Source organism: Phaethon lepturus, unplaced genomic scaffold (assembly GCF_000687285.1).
Source record: "Phaethon lepturus isolate BGI_N335 unplaced genomic scaffold, ASM68728v1 scaffold8760, whole genome shotgun sequence".
Classification (NCBI taxonomy): domain Eukaryota; kingdom Metazoa; phylum Chordata; class Aves; order Phaethontiformes; family Phaethontidae; genus Phaethon; species Phaethon lepturus.
Window position 1 is genome coordinate 77,674 of NW_010513985.1, and position 16,147 is coordinate 93,820.

Here is a 16,147-nt window from a genome sequence, read left to right on the forward strand (position 1 = left end):
CACGCCACCGCACGCCCTGCGGTGTGTTACCAGACTGAGTCCTGGCAGGGACTCGGGAGAAAAAAGCCCTCCGCAAGGTGCACCAGGCTACCACTGTCCTGTTGTCCAGGGGTTTAAATTACAAATATTTGCAAAAGAGCAACCAGACGACTGACCCCCGAGGCAGAGCTTTATTTAGCTGTATTTACCACGCAGGCGAGCGTGGGAGATCCGCCGGCGGGCGGTCGCTGCACACCGTCCCCTTCGCCAGCCGCCTGCCAGATAGACCATTCCTACAACGCACCCTTCAGTCCGTCCGTCCTTACCTCTCATGGCACGTTTCTCGGCTCAAGGCCGCATGGGAAGCATTTGTAACCGTTCTCAATTAGCTATTTGTTTTTAAATTGTCCATTTGTGTCGCCTTTATGTCCTAGCTGCTCTGGTGACATTAGTGAGCGATTGCACTGTCTCTGTTTTATGTCTACACGCTGACATAAGTTATGCTGTGTGATCGGTTAATGTGCTGGAACTGCATGGCAATCTCTGCCTTCCTGCCTGCTTCCATTTGGGAGCAATGCAAATCCTAATAGCAGCTCTCAGAGTTAAATACAGTTTGATAAATAATAATAGAAAAGTAACATTAGATTATTACTCTACATTACTTCTTTGAAGGCAATTGCATCTGCCAGTTCACAATATATTTTTTCTCACCAACACCAGAGAAAAATTTGACAAGCTGAATTACCATTTCATTTCCAACTAAGAAAACACTGACAAGCTTTAAAGGATAGTTTTGAAGAGAAACCATGGCCATCTAAAGATGTAAATTACAGTTGGATGGAGAAACCTCAAGGGGTCCTAGTGGTCTTTGGTGTGGGAGATTATTGACTGCAGTACCATCTAAGCAAAATTTTTGCTATATAGCCCCACACCATATGTGCTTTTTCTGGCTATGAATCATCATCTAAATAGAAATTCAATTCCAGTTTCAGTGAGTTTATGATTAAACCTATTTTCTTGTTTCTACTGTGGTTTTGTATGATTTTATATGTCAACTCTATTTCTTTGTCCCTACTTGTGAATGTAAGTTGTATGGTTGGTCTGACACACAGTGCTTTTTTCCAAGGTTGAGTGAAACTTGGCGGTTTCATCTTAAATGAGTGGTGGGTTTGCTAGAGCCCAAAGTGATGCTGATGTTGCTCACCTGCCATTTTGCAGACAGTAGAAGAGGAACTTCTTCCACGTGTACTACTATGTCCATGTTATGGTGGTGCCAGGGCTCAGATGTGTGCAGTTCACATGCTTCGGGTGCTGCCTGGATGATTCAAAAGAACCGTAACAGAAAACACAGGAGATTTTGACCAGCCTCAGGTCTGTAAGTACATTTTAAACCCACAAAGTTTGAGTGTGTTTGAAATGTACTCAAATATTTCCTTCTTCACCATTGTGTCCTCATGACCCATTGAATCATCAAAGGCTTGGAGATGAAAGAAGGACTTATGGTTAGAAAATGCAAAGGACTCTCTGCTGAAGGGGGAATGGTTTGTTGTATCTTCCTTTTTTTTAATCCTAGAACAAATAGCTTTGGTGGATAATTTTCTGTGAGGGTTTTTACTGTAATGAGTAACTGGGCTTCCAGAAAGCTCTTTTATAAATACAGTAAATAAGCTCCCAATCAAAAAACCCACAGAAATCAGTTGCAAAATCCCCATAGTGTTTCATGAGCTTTGAGTCACACTCAGGGTGGAAAAAACCACTAGCCTGTAGGGAATCAAAAAAGAACCTGGTCCTTTCAGATAATTTTAATGACGACTTTCTTCAGGCTATTTTGTACATATGGTAACATAAAACCTGTTATCATATTCAACTGAAGAAAAGACACCTCGTTATACCTAAACATCTTCTAGTGGCCTAAGTTGGTATTGACAGGTCAAATTCACCTATGGTATAATTCAACTGAGCCAATGAAGCTATACCAAAGAAGGTTTTACTGAGCTGGCACAAGCGTCTAATCTTTATATTTGCTATAAGAGGTTTTTACCTTTTCAGAAATGGCTGTAATTTATTTTGGAGATGAATAAGTTTCCACCAGGTCAAAGTGAATCCAATGAAAAAGGACACCTGAGGACCTTTAAGCCTTTCTCTCCCATGAGATGGGTATGGAGGTGGAACTACCCACCCTGTAGAGGCTTCATTGATTAACTATGAACTTCACATAAGAATGTATTATTTTCAACCTCAGAAATATTTACCAAAAAATCAGGGATCACGATCTACTGGACAAAAGGAAAACAGTCACAGCCCTAAAAGCCGGAGAAGACCGGGCCATACTCCTCGGGCTGGCCATGATGGTGTGCTCGATCATGATGTACTTCCTCCTGGGAATCACCCTGCTGCGGTCTTACATGCAAAGGTAATTTCATGATGTTTATGCTGATCTCACACACTCTGCTCCAGCTGACTTCTCATGGCTTATTCTTTTGATCCTTTTTATTAAAGTTTTATAATTTTTCCTTTGGTCCACACAGGCCTGATTCTGCACTTCCTTACCCCATTATAAATTAGGCATAACTACAGTGAAAGCAAGTTGAGTAATACCAACATAAGAAAGGGAAGAATTACACCCCTGCTTGACAAAATCTTGATCCAAAGGCTTTAGACTTGCCACAGTTTAACAGCAGTCTAATAGCCACATCAGCTGGTCGGCAGTCTGCTGAGCCCCGTCAGCCTCTCAGGGGCTGTTGCTGCAAAGCCCAAACTCAGGAGAAAATAGCAAAAGCATTTAGCAGCCTTAAGAAACAACACATTTTCAAATGAAGAATGGAGAATTAATTTGGGAAAGAAATCAAGCTGCTTTGTAACATGCAGTTTTCCATGTAGATTATTACTTTCATTTTAACAAGTGAAATCCTCCTGAAATACAGTAATTTTCTGAAAGTGAAAGACCATCTTTCATCATTACTGAACTGCACTTAATTTTTCTGAGGCCTTCTCTGGCCTCTTTCTCTGCCACAGAGCAGAAAGTTTGGCCTGTGATTCATTAGCAGCATTTGAAATCAGTTTTCAAGCACCAGCCCTATTTAAAATCCAGCCCAGACTGTAATAAGACTGTCAACAATGTTTTTTCTGCCCTGATCAGTGGAGTTAGGAGAATGAAAAATGTGTCACGGGGGACCGAAACATTAGTCTGTCGTGCCCAAAACCACCCCGAGGCAGCAGCCAATACCTGGCACATTTCGGTTTATCCACCACAGGCTTCTTCTTTAGGCATGTGCAGTAAATTGAGGTATAAACATCCTCGATTATAGCGGTGTACCTGCAGGAAAATATTCCTTCTTGACCCTGCAACAATAAGGAGAAGGTTGCAATGCCTGAGGATGAGCTGTACTGATTTGCAGCATTTTATTTGCGCCATAAAGGTATTTGTCCCTTTTTAAATCCAGGCAAAGTTTACTCTGTGAAAACAGAGATCAAGACCTGTTAACTACCGAAGAGCATCTGCTTTTCCAGATTGCTCTCCCAGACCTTTCAGCAATATTAGGGTCAGTTGCAGAGGCTGCTAAGATCCAAATTGCTCGTGTGGAAAGAGGTGATTTATATTACAAACTATGTGAAAAATGGCCAGAAGATATCAAAGCACCTATGAAGTATTAAATATTCCATCTTCACAAGTCTGTTGTGGGTAGGCGTTACTTTATTACTCCCATGCATGAATAAAACAGCAGTCAGAAAGGTGAAAGGAAGGAGAAGACAGCCCGGGAGTCTTTGCTGTCACTCCTCTTTGGACAGGCAGATCTCCTTAGGGGTTAATGTCCTTTACAGATAGCAATACCCCTGCAACAAAATCTGCCTGAGAGGGGAAACAAAATCCTTTCACTTGATTTCCCCCCAGAAATCATAGCATAATTTAATATAAATGTAAAACAGAATATACTCCCTAAGTAAAATACCAAGAGAAGTAGTCAGAAATCTTTGAAACCGCTTACTCTGTAAAGCCTTTTGTAGGTTTGGCAAGGGAGAAGGAGACCCTCAGCTCGTTCGTGGCACGGGGCAGGGCAGCCGCGTGGGGTGGGAGCCGAGGGGCTGAGCGGGGCTAACGGGGAGCCCTGGGGTGAAACCCTTCCCCCAGCCCGTGAAGGGCCTCGCACAGAGCCCTCAGGGTGCCCGACCGCTGCTCTCGTCCCTAAGGAAAACACCGCCCTGGAGTTTTAAATACAAGCAAGAAACCCAGCCAGCTCCATCATTCCAGTTTTAGCCTCTGGTGAACTGGAGATATCCTCCAGAGCGATTACATCAGCTGACGTAACTCACGGAAAACCGAGCGAGCTGCCGCCAGAAAGCGCCTTTCCACAGGCGGAGCTGCACGCGGTACCGCTCCCGTGACACCGTGCCTTCGGGCGCATGAGTGTACCTGCCCTGGTAGTGCCAAGCTGCCTTCACGGCCTCCGCTTGAGCTGGATCGGACTTCGCGGTCGACCATCGCATCTTGGTCCAGGGCGTCCCGCCATGCAGCACCGCGTGCCTTGTGCTCTCCCCAGGGCAGGCTGCTCGGTTTTCTTCTCCGATTCCTCTGCTGATTCCTTTTGATTTCAGATATACCTTCTCCAGACTAAAAGTTCCAGTTCCCTTTTAATTTATAAATAGACATAAGTGAATGGGGTATTTTAGTGCCCAAAGCGCAAACTTTGGGTACTACAGAATAATACCGTCTGCGATGTGTGACATGAGAAGGTCCGGCCTTTGCTCAAAGCCCTGCAACATGTACCATCTCCTACAAGATGGCCCCCGGTATATCCCTGAGGGAAAGCCTGACCTGCTTTAAATGCTTATTGCCCATTCTTGCCATGCTCTAACGTCTCTTTTTTTCCTATTTAGTGTCTGGACAGAAGAGGCTCAGTGCTCACTTCTCAACGCATCCATCACAGAAACCTTCAACTGCTCGTTTAGCTGTGGTCCAGACTGCTGGAAAATCTCGCAGTACCCTTGCCTCCAGGTGTACGTTAATCTCACCTCTTCTGGCCAGAAGCTTCTGCTCTACCACACCGAGGAAACAATGAAAATTAATTCTGAGGTAGGAGCATGGAATAAAATTTCTTCCTAAATGGGTTTCTGGAGTGCTGCTCACCTTGTTATACTCATTCCTTGCTTTAAAGCAATATAAGGCTTCCAGCTCCTGCTTCCCTGGTAAATACGGAGCAGAGAAAGCAGAAATTAGCACACAAACTGAGCTGAGATCTCTGGAGGGAGACGGTTTTCCACCTCCATGCCACGCAGGAAGCACAGCTCGTCCCCGCACGGCTCCCCCCCGGGGCTGGAGCCTCCCTCATCCTTGGCCGGTGCCAGCAGCTCGTTACAGGTACAGGCTGGCACTGAGCACTTGGCCCACTGATGTCCTCGTGGAGCTGTGGACAAGCCACCTCCCACCCAGGTGTGGCTCTCCGTGATGTGCACGGAGTGTCCGCGGCGCTGAGAACAGAAATGGCCTCATTACTGCGGGGCCAGGCAAGGCGATGGGCAGAGACGAGACCCCCCGTGTCTACCAGCAGGCGTGTCTCCGTCTCCATCCCTGACGACAAACTCTGCGCCCTGAGCATCTCCGCCGAGGTCAGCTGGGGTCAAGGCACAGCATTTAGCCCTGCTGATGGTGCAAAGATGCTGAAAGTTTGCTGAGCGGGGACCGGCAAGATAAAAGCAGCAGCATAAAAATAAAAGGCCTGGCTTTTGGGCATGGGTAAGCTAAGGAGTCAGCCCATCTTTCTTGCACAACTTCCCTGATGCCAGACATTGAACCAAAAAAAAGATTTTTAACAAATCTGCAGAAGAATCCCACTCTCTGCTTCAGCAAGCGCAAAATTCAGCATAACTCCATCCAGGTGGGATGGAGACAGCTCCTGCCTGGAGGCTACCACTAACGCAGCGGATGCACAGAAGGCATCTCCTCGCCGGCCCGCGGCCGCAGCTGTGCGGCCGACGCAGTGCTGTGTATCGCGCCCAGGCAAGCGGCCGCCGCTTCGCAGGTGGCTGTTTGCTGCCGCCGCACAGCAAGGCAGGGTCGGGCTAAGAAATGTCCCTCTCCCCACCTTCCCTTCTTTGTATCCACAGCACCTGGGTACCGAAGGCTGCAAGCTGCGATAAGCTGGGACACAGATAAGTGGTTAGACTTGCAAGTGCCAGATTTGCATTAACTGCTTAGTTACCCAAAGTCCCTGAAGCCCACCCAAGTGGGTGCCCGTCAAAGCTCAGCCCGTAACAGCAGAGCCCCTGCTCAGGCTGCTGACAACATAACCTATTGTGTTCCTATTTATGGCAGCAGTTCAGTAAACCAAATTACTTCTGCATATTAAGGTGAAGCAATATTAAAATTAGTCAAAGCACAGAGTGGCTGCACTGGACTGGTTATTCTGCTGGGTAATCAGCTCCTGTGGCTGAGAGACGAAGTCCTCTGGATCTGGTGTGAAATGGAGAGCGGTGACCCCACCTTCCCCCCGGTTTGGCGTCGCTGCAGAAAGGAGTTCGCCATTCGCGAAGCCTGCGGCAGGGCAGACCCCGCTTTCTGCTGGGGCAGAAGCAAGACCCAGTGATGCTCATGCCCCAATTTGATTAAAACAGATCACATCAGTCTCTGTGCTCCACTGGATTCAAATAAATCAAGAGATTCAGCATAAATCTCCGCATTCTGTTATTGATGATTTTTGCTTGCTGAACTGGACTTCGAAATTCTCCCAGTTGACGCCTCCTCTTAATTTAATGTAGGCACAGTTAATACTTCTCGAGCCCAAGGTTGTTTTACAGGTTAAGCTCTGCTCTCAGGAGGATTCCTAGGTTTTCCTGACATGCTGCTGGCTATGTGACCTGAATCCAAATGCAGTTTTGAATGGAAGTTTGCAATGCCTGTAAAATACCTGACTTCTTGTGCCTGGCAGGGATCAGCAGCGACTCCAAGCTGAGATCGGCACAACCCATCCCAGCTCCCTCTCCCCTGGCCGGAGAGCGGCCCCGTGCAGTGGGATGAGCATCCCTGAGCACGGCTGGTTTTCTGGAGCCCCAGCTGGGTGCTGGCTGTCTCTCTCCACCCACCTACTCAGGTCTGCGTTTCCTATCTTTCTTCTTGCCAACTAAACAAAAAAAACCAAAAACCAAAAGCCATCCCTGGCTGACTGAGCCCTGACATTACGGGGGACGTTGCAGAGCACGGTGCTTACCCTCCAAGGCCAACACCAGTGACCTTCAAAAGGTCAGCGTCCCCCTGCTAAGCTGTCTGCCTCGCTGAGCACCGCTGCGCACGCAGAGCAGCGTCTCTCTTCTCTCCCCGCCAGCTAGCACGGGTTGGGCAAAATGCACTTTGATTTTAAATAATGATTAATCTAGGAGACTTGCTGTCTAACCTAGCTGTCGGCCCACAAGGTGCGGTGAGGAGTAGGTGCAATTTATATTGAGATCTACAGCGTGGTGCTGCCAGTCTCCGGTGGGAATCGGTGGGAAGTAAATGGATACCAGTTGAGCTGCTCGAGTCTCCTAGGAAAGCACACAAGGTTTTTCATGCTTTTTCATTGCTCTAGCTGTGCATACTTTATCTCTAGTCTTTAAGACAAGCCCAGCTCCTCGTCAAAACTACAGCCATAGTGGCTTAAATGCTTTCACAGCTACACTTCCCTTTCCCAGCTGTCAGAGGCTGGAACAGCTGCTGGGAGAGGTAAACGGACCAGTGGCCCCTCACACCTGGACCACAGAGCCAGGCTGTCACCCTGAGGAAGGGCTGCTGTAGTTAAAGCAGTTCTAGAGGCCCTGGTTTGATCTCATACTATATCGAATTGATTCTTTTCGTGTCATCAGAGCTACTGCTGATTTATACCCATGCTCCATAAGTGAGATAACAAGCAGGCTTTAATCACCAGAATCACCATTATGCCACCTATAACTACCTGAGACTCAGAAATGATGGGGAATCGCACGGTTTCCTGCTGCAGGTTTAGGTATTTATAACCCAGAGAGGAGTTTGGTGCAGGGGGAGCAGCAGTGTTTGGCTCTGGTTCCCAGCAGACCCATTTCTGGGCTGGGGCTAGAGAACTCAGCCTGCAGGAATCAGTATCAGGCCAACACAGACACAAAGCTCCTCCTTCATCCCCTGGGTCAAACCTATTGCACTTTCCAAAAGAGATGTAGACTGACGTCTCAACCACTTTCTCACAAAGACTGCCACAGCACACCTTATCAAAGTTCCCAGCCCCAGCTTCCAAACTCAGCATGACAGGGACATACAACCCAACCATGGACATATGACGACAGCCATGTATTTCACTGCCCAGCCTGAACTGGGGCCCTCTCTGGCAACAGGGTTGTCAGTGTAGCTTCGTTGACTTAAATGAAACTGCCCCCAGCTTTCCTGGAGGTGCTGTGTGATCTCCATCCTGGGAGATGTTAATAACTTGACCTGAGCAAGTCCCTGAGCAACTCTGCACGGAGCAGGGCATTGGACTAGACATGTCCAGGGGTAGTTCGTACAGGCTACCTACCCGTTCCTTGCCATTAGAAGAGCTGACCTGGACATGTAACAAGAAGTTCTCTCTGTAACTGTCTAGTATATTCTTCTTGTGATCAGACTGCAAGTAATACAAGAGCCACTTTTCTCACGTTGTATCACAGAATCCTCGCTTGAGGTAGAGAGCCAGACATTGTTTACTTTCAGATTTGCAGATTTCCAAGTGTTTGACGCTGCAGCATAGATGTAGTAGCCTACATTCACAGGTACAGCGTAACAATTGTGGGTATAAAACTTCCTGCCAGGCATTGGAGAAAACTAAGATCAAAGAAAACACTGAAAACATCCCGTTATCCATGTCTACCTACTTGCTTGCCCATGACCTGTGCAACACTGCAGACAACAGCAAGGCAGAGGCAGCCCTGTGCTATCCCTGGGATGTCCCTGGGGAAGCTGAGGAGTGGAAGGAAGCCTGGAGCACCCCACAACCACAACTTAATGTACACAGTGATTTCTTGCACCAAGGAACTCCTCAAAGCTGAGGCCAAGATGCCTCCAGGAACTCAGGAGAACAGGGATGAGGCAGAGAACACAGGGAGTAAAGGGCACTCCTGTCTTGGAGCGCACATGGGAGACCATAGCCTGGAGAGAGACAGCTTCAGCACAAGGAGTCCAGCTGAGAGACAAATCCACCTCCCATGCACAACTGCATCTCACACCTTCGTACTAGCAGACCCTTTTGGCATAGGCAATCCAACCAGCCTGACGTGGCTGGTGGCTCTGTGCCATCAGGTGTAGGTGGCAACACCTCAAGTTCTGCTTGCGCATCAGGTCTCCTTTGAAAATGCTTGGCAAATACCTGGACTGGCAGGAAGTCAGACCTCCCCCTGCTGCAGTCTTGGGACATTTCCACAGACTCTGAATCCAGGAATCTCTCATCATTTGGGCTTTTACATGCCTGCTGTTTTCTGTCAAGGGGAAGGGTTGGACATTGGCAAGAGTGGCAAATCCCCATTTAATCTCCTCCCTCGGGATCCTTCGTGGGACTTCAAGAAACAAAAATGTATAGCACCAAAGTTGCAAGAAAAAAAAACCCACACAACAAAAAACATCTAAGCTGGAAATACTGCTGTTACAACAGTAATAGCACACAATTTAGTAAAAGAAATTGAGGTATGCTTCACTGAGAAATTTCCCCTACTTATTAGATTATGATCTATTGAAGAGTCATAAGCACTGGAAGAGGGCTTGTGGCTTTGGACATTTAAGACAAAGCTGGGCAGAGTGCAAAAGAATATCCTGGAGGAAGCAGACCTGCACCGGCAGGAAGATGGATGAGATATTACTGCTCTGATATTTTCCATCTCTAATTTCCAGAGCTCTATGAAATATTCATAATGGCAGTGCTGCCATGCTCTACTCTTAATGCTCCAGTCTGCTAACACCAGACAATCCTTGTGCCACACGTCAAATCATATTCTGTGCTAATAAACTTGCCAATGAATCAATCAAATCCTGTTACAAGGTTAATCCTTTGATCATTATTAGGACAAGAGATTTGTCACAGCACGTTACAAAAAAGTCACAGAATAGTCATGAAACGGAACGCAGGGTCATTTATAAAGTATATACATTAAGACAATAAAAATCAAAAGCCATGGGTTACATTGTTTTAATCAAAATGTCTTTTTTCCTTTGTCAAACTCTCTTTCTCTCATTAAATTATCTGGAGCTACTCTAGGTGCTCACCCAGGACAAGCAGGTTCATCAGCGCAGGCAGGGAGCATGGCGGGGACCCATGATCACTCCGTAACTGCTAGGGAATGATGACCTGCTGGGTCCCCCCACGCACATTCAACAAACAAGTTAAGCAGCAGATTTCCACCCCTCCTGAAGCAGTTCTTGCCTAGGTAAGGGAATTTAATCAAAATCTTATGCAGGTGTAGAAAACCTTCAGTTGTGGAGGGGTGTAAGTATCTAGAAGAGAGGAGGGAGTGAGGGGCCCTGGGCTGCTCCCATCAATTCTCTTCCAGACCAGCAACAAGAACAGCAAATTCAGGTATTTCTGCTCTAGGTCAAAATCCAGATATGGCCTCAATCCTTGTGTGTTTGCTCACCACCTCACCAGCTCGCACTAGCTCTTTGCACAGGATGGTCAGCACAGCCTGGGGCCACTGTCCTGCATGTTCCACGGAATATCTCCATGGACTCCATAAGCTAGTTTTTTAATTAACTTGCCTTTAGTGTTCTTTGGGAATGCTAGGCTGAAACTGCATTAGATAGAGCCATCCCCAAATCTTCTTTTCTTTGTGACTGAGACTGAAATTCAAGGAGGTTCTTCAGAGAGAAGGAACTGTTGGACTTAACGCTAGGGTCAAGAGCGAAAACAAGACTAAGTGCCAGCCCGGTAGCCGGGCTGGTCTTCAGCTAGAGGTTGAATGAAAGTCTTCTGGGTTGTCAGTAGGAAAACTGTATTTTCTCCTAGCCTATCTATTTGTCCCTAATTGAGGAATTACCCCCATGGGAAATTTTGTATAAAGGTCTCTCTTCAGCCTTCTCCTACGTGGGTGAACTCCTGCGCCCACTGTGATCACTTTGATCTGATCCAAGTGAGATCTGAACTACCAGATTTGTATTTACAGAGAGTCAATTACCCATCTAACTGCAAGCATATGCGTGCCACTTAAGATGAAGAGGTACTTCATCAGTTCCGTTTTTGCATGTGTAAATTAGCAATAATATTATATTCACCTATCTCATGAGGCCACTGTGCAGATTAAAGCATTAATATTTGTACAGCGCTTGGAGGTTCTCCAGCGGGAAATTCTGTAGATGTGCAAAATATTGAGTTTTGTCTGTGATACATTTATTATTAGCTTAATAGTATTCCACTCTTATTATGAAAAACATAATCATCTTGAGATTTTCCTGCTTGCCACCTGAAAGTAGACATTGTATCTGATTTGGAGATGCATTTTTCTCCCTCTAATTTCTTCTCAGTGTTCGTACATACCCAAGTGTGGCAAGAATTATGAGGAATCCATGTCACTGGTGAACGTCGTGATGGAAAACTTCAGAAAGTACCAACGCTTCTCCTGCTTCTACGACCCCGAAGGCATTCAGAAGAATGTGATATTAACCAAACTGTACAGCTACAACGTGCTGTTCCACTCCCTCTTCTGGCCCACCTGCATGATGATTGGCGGGGTCGCCATCGTCGCGATGGTAAAGCTGACTCAATACCTTTCCCTCCTCTGCGAGAGAATCCAAAGGATCAACAGATAAAAACAAAAACTTCTCTGAGATTTAATTACAGCGAAAATACTGTTTTCTCATTCTTCACCAAAGAACCTTAAGTTTGTAACGTGCAAGTCTGTTATAAGTTCCTTACTATATTCTTATAAGTAGAGCAATAATGCAAAAGCTGTTCTATATGCAAACATGATGTTATTATTATGCAGACAACTGAAAAAAATACTGTTTTGTGTTGACCGTCTATATGATCTTGTTTTATGCTGAGACTAGTACTTCTTTCCTTTCTACAGCCAAAACAGGGCTCGGTGTGACCATTTGCCAAGCTTAGCCAATTGACATTTCCAACGTAAAGGATTCTGGGGGAAATTCACCACTGGACAAAGGGCAGCCAACCACTTGTGCATCACTGAGGTCTCACATCTGGCTCAGTCTGATGTTTTATTATTGGCTGCAGGGGAAAAAAAAAAAAGCATTGATAGGTTTTTTTTATAGTAAGATGGCACAAAAGGGACGTATTTTGAGGCTGGGATAAGTACATAGTATTTGCAGCCTAACTAGGACTTGGTGATGTTTTGTGTTTGTTCCCCCAGTTCAGAAGTAAATTTTACCTTATGGTGTTTAAGGTCTTCTGGAAAACACTTTGGAGTTTTATTTTGTTTAGTGCTATAATTTCCTTCTGTCTTATCAACATCATCTTTGTCACTTGCAGAAGCTGTAGCCAAAAAACAAAATCACCTTGTTCCATTTTCTATTCTAGTCTGAGCCCTTTTGATGGAGATGGGACCAGAACACCTTATGTAAATGTTTATTACTCATTTGTCTTGTATTTGTTACCATATCACTGTAAAGAAAAAAATAACACAATCAGCTATTTTTTCATTTTTTACTTCCAACTATTTTAGATTTTTTTACTTGATATATATACAGATATATATATAAAGAAAAAGCTATATTATATCTAGTTGTGTATCGGAACTTGATTATGGGGTGGTTTTTTTCTTTGTTTTTACCAACTGGAAAGTAAACAATTATAACTCATATATTTATAACCTTCATCCTTGGATAATACCATAACATGGAGGAGTAGCACTGCAGGATCTTATCCAATATTCATGACGTTGTTTCAGTCAAAAGTCTCGGTTGCCGTGACATCGGAATTGACAAAAATCTCATCCAGTTGTATGGCTCTATTAACTGAATTGTTACATAATCATCATAATACACCTGGAAATCTCTCTGGCCCTTAACGCAGTACGCAGTGCTGGCTGACGTGAATTATGATTTTAAAGGCCCAGGTGCCATGATTTATTGGAAAAACTGAGATTGTGACTAAGAATTTGTCCTATCTGTCAAATATTTACCATGGGGACCTTGCCAGTATAATTTCACGCATACTATAGTCATGATTTCTGCATAATTTATTTTTACTCCCCTGTAGAAAGCATTCTTTCTAATGTTGTGTTTTAAAGACATCCCTCGCAGTATCACACTTTGCACTCAGCCTGAAGGACAAACACAAGGCAGTTCCTGGGAGCAGCCTGTGAACTTACTATCCAGTAGCTCAAAGAAACCATTTACAGACCTATTCAAACCGAGAAACCCAACTTTTTTTCCCCCCCTCAAAAAGGCTGCAAAGCAAGTATTCTGCTTAGTTCATATATATAAGTACCTTTCTGCACTGTAGCATTAAAAATGTCCAAGATGTTACAAAACTTTACAAGTTGTGCAAGTGTACCATGAGCTGTGGGGAAAAAAAAAAAAAAAAGAGTTCTCTGCAGTGAAAATGAACCTGCAACCTTGTAATCAGTAGTATAATTTTCCTTAGGAAAATAGATTCCTGGAGGGTGGAGGTATAATGAGGGCTCAAAAAATATGTAATAAAAATATTAAATTAAATCTTCCAGATTTCAATATCTTCTGCCTTCAGATCTGGCTTGTTTCCTCAGACTTTTCTTTGTATCTTCTATTGCCCAGAAACGAGGAGTGCTGACACAACAGGGAATTCCTAAAGGTTTATTTGCAAAAATATGGTTTTGGTCAATCTGTGGGATTCACAGAAACCATCATCAGTGGATCTGGGGACCCTCAGCATCAGTGGGACTGGAGTCGCAAAGTCTTTAGTGGAACGACAGCAACCTTTATTGGACCAACCCTTCCACCAGCAGAAAGCGTGACTCACCCCCGGTGCCAGCGTGGATGGGGGGACCGAGATGGAGGGACGGGGATGGGGACCCCAGCCCCGCTGCCACAGTGCCCCACCGCCCTGCTGCACAGGCACGGGGCTGTCGGTAGTTGTGGTGGGACCCCCACGCAGAGTCACGGGGATTCATTGCCTGGTGCCCATGATGCAAGGGGCTGCAGGTGCTCATCCTTGTTACGAAACCTTAATTCTGCAGGTTTGGTGGGGAAGGGAGGTGTCTAGGGGAGGCCTCCTGAGCCACACCGCTGAGGAGGCATCATGGCCCATTATTTCTAGGTAGCCCAGGCGGCTCCCAGGGTGCATCTTCACCCTTTGTAAAGTTGGTTTCACCTCAGGCAGAGAGGTTTGATCGGTGTTGCCACCCTCAATTGTCCCTCACCCGTCTCCCCACCATCGGCTCCGTCACTAATGCCCCAGGAAGGTCCACGCTGCCGATGGCGACTCACAAAGCAGAAATGGTGCCCAGCACCGCCAGCAAAGGGCTGCGGTAGCTCTTTCCACACTATTGCCAACACTGGTGTTGGCCGTTTACACGATGATGTACATGGCCCATGATAAAGTAGCTCTTTGGTCGTGCACGTGACGTTTTTGGCAGCTGTATTTGTGCGTTTTGGTTCTGGTGACAGGAAAGCTGATTGTTCCTGACATTTACAGCTCAAGCGCTGCTTCCTACACATTGTGCCATAAACATCTCACCAGCGCTCCTGTGGGTGAAGCATCTTGACACTGCTGCAGTCTATAATCATTTTGTTGACGTTAACAGAGAGATCTGTGGGATAGCAAAACAACCTGAGTAATTGGGTGAAGTAAAACAATAATTTTAAAGGGAATTACCTCTCTGATCACTGGCACAGTTAACCCCCAACTGAAGCATTAGCATTGCAAACACAATTTTTGACAACCCCTGCTGCCCCAAAGAGAGGTCATGTTTCAGTGGGGATGTTAGTCTGTGCGATTTCTTTCTCTACCTCCCTTTTAATATCACATTTATCCCCTGCAAAAGGAACTGATGTTCCTGGAGGCGGCTCAAATGAATAAGAAATACATGGTAGTGAAATTCAGCGATCAGGCAAATCTACCCTGTTTCCGAGACTGGTCCTGACTCTTCTCAGCACAAACGTTCCACCTCTTGGTGTCCCACCTGGGCATTCGGGACAGCAGGGAACAACCAGCTCTGCAAAACCCCTGAACAGAAAGGCGGGGTACAAAAACAGCAGCACAATATTCACAGGCGTTACGAGCCTGTGAGAGGCACCCTGGTGGGATTTAAAGCATGCATAAGTATTCCAGGTGCCAAATTCACATGGCCTTTTAATAGTTGTTATTTTCTTAATTAGATTATTTATGTCAGGTCTTATTTCTATTCTGGAACATCTAAATCTGAAGCTGAAGCGTGAACACCCCTGCTGTAATACTTCGAACCTGGCACCTTGCAGCAGACTTACTAAATGTCACCGACTAGGACAACAGAGAGCTTAACTTGGTTTAGCTCTTCTAATTGAGACATCACTATCTCACAAAACATACCCAGAGTGCAAGCGTACCCAACTCCAGTGGGAGTTTCAGGTGAATACAGACAGGAGAGAAGGCTCAGAAATCACAAGACCCTGCACATCTCAAGGCGACACAAATGCAGTGATTTCAAACCTGAGGGACAAAAAGGGAATGAATTCCCAAAGTCCCAAGGCAAGGCTGGGGATGCTGCTGGCATCACGTCACCTCCATCCTCATCACTCGCCACAGAAGAGTTCAATGGAAGAAGCTGCTGAGGAAGAACTGGGCTGGTCTAAGCCTGGTCCAAGCAGATTCCTGCACTTGTTTGACTGTGAAAGCTGTGACCTTACAGCACTGTAATTGTACTGGTATAACCTCTAAAGGGAACAGCAGTTTCAAGGCAATACCACCTTAAAAACTGGTCAGCTAATTTCCCTTCTCATGCAGCCATGCCCTTATTAAAACAGCTGCAGCCGTTCAAGTGGATTGAACCAATATCTTTGCAAAAAATACCATTTTTTCAGTTCACTCTGAGCACAGTAGCATCAGCTCTCCATTAGCCGCTGTACTGCTCATCATCTATCAAAGATTTGGGAGAAAACCTCGCTTTTCTGCTCCACTGAACACATATCACTTCCCAGCACTCGATTTTGCAGAAAGGAACCACACAGTTTGCGGTGTACCCAAACATCTCACAACTGGTACAAACTTTGCCAAATTGTTTTTGCTGTGCAGGAAAG

The 16,147-nt window shown here is 45.7% G+C and overlaps 1 protein-coding gene across 2 annotated transcripts in view; it reads left to right on the plus strand.

Moving 5' to 3' along the window:
• Positions 1 to 12,966, plus strand: part of KCNMB2 (potassium large conductance calcium-activated channel, subfamily M, beta member 2) — a 17,298-nt gene extending 4,332 nt beyond the window's left edge. The window contains exons 2-4 of one of the 2 annotated variants that reach the window (XM_010291576.1): positions 2,243 to 2,392; positions 4,855 to 5,050; positions 11,459 to 12,966. In XM_010291576.1, coding sequence (XP_010289878.1) covers positions 2,243 to 2,392; positions 4,855 to 5,050; positions 11,459 to 11,743 — 631 coding nt within the window. In that variant the 3' untranslated portion in view covers positions 11,744 to 12,966. Of the gene's footprint in view, positions 1 to 2,221; positions 2,393 to 4,854; positions 5,051 to 11,458 lie in introns of both variants that reach the window. The other variant, XM_010291569.1, reaches the window with a different exon arrangement.
• The last annotated feature ends 3,181 nt before the right edge of the window (positions 12,967 to 16,147 follow it).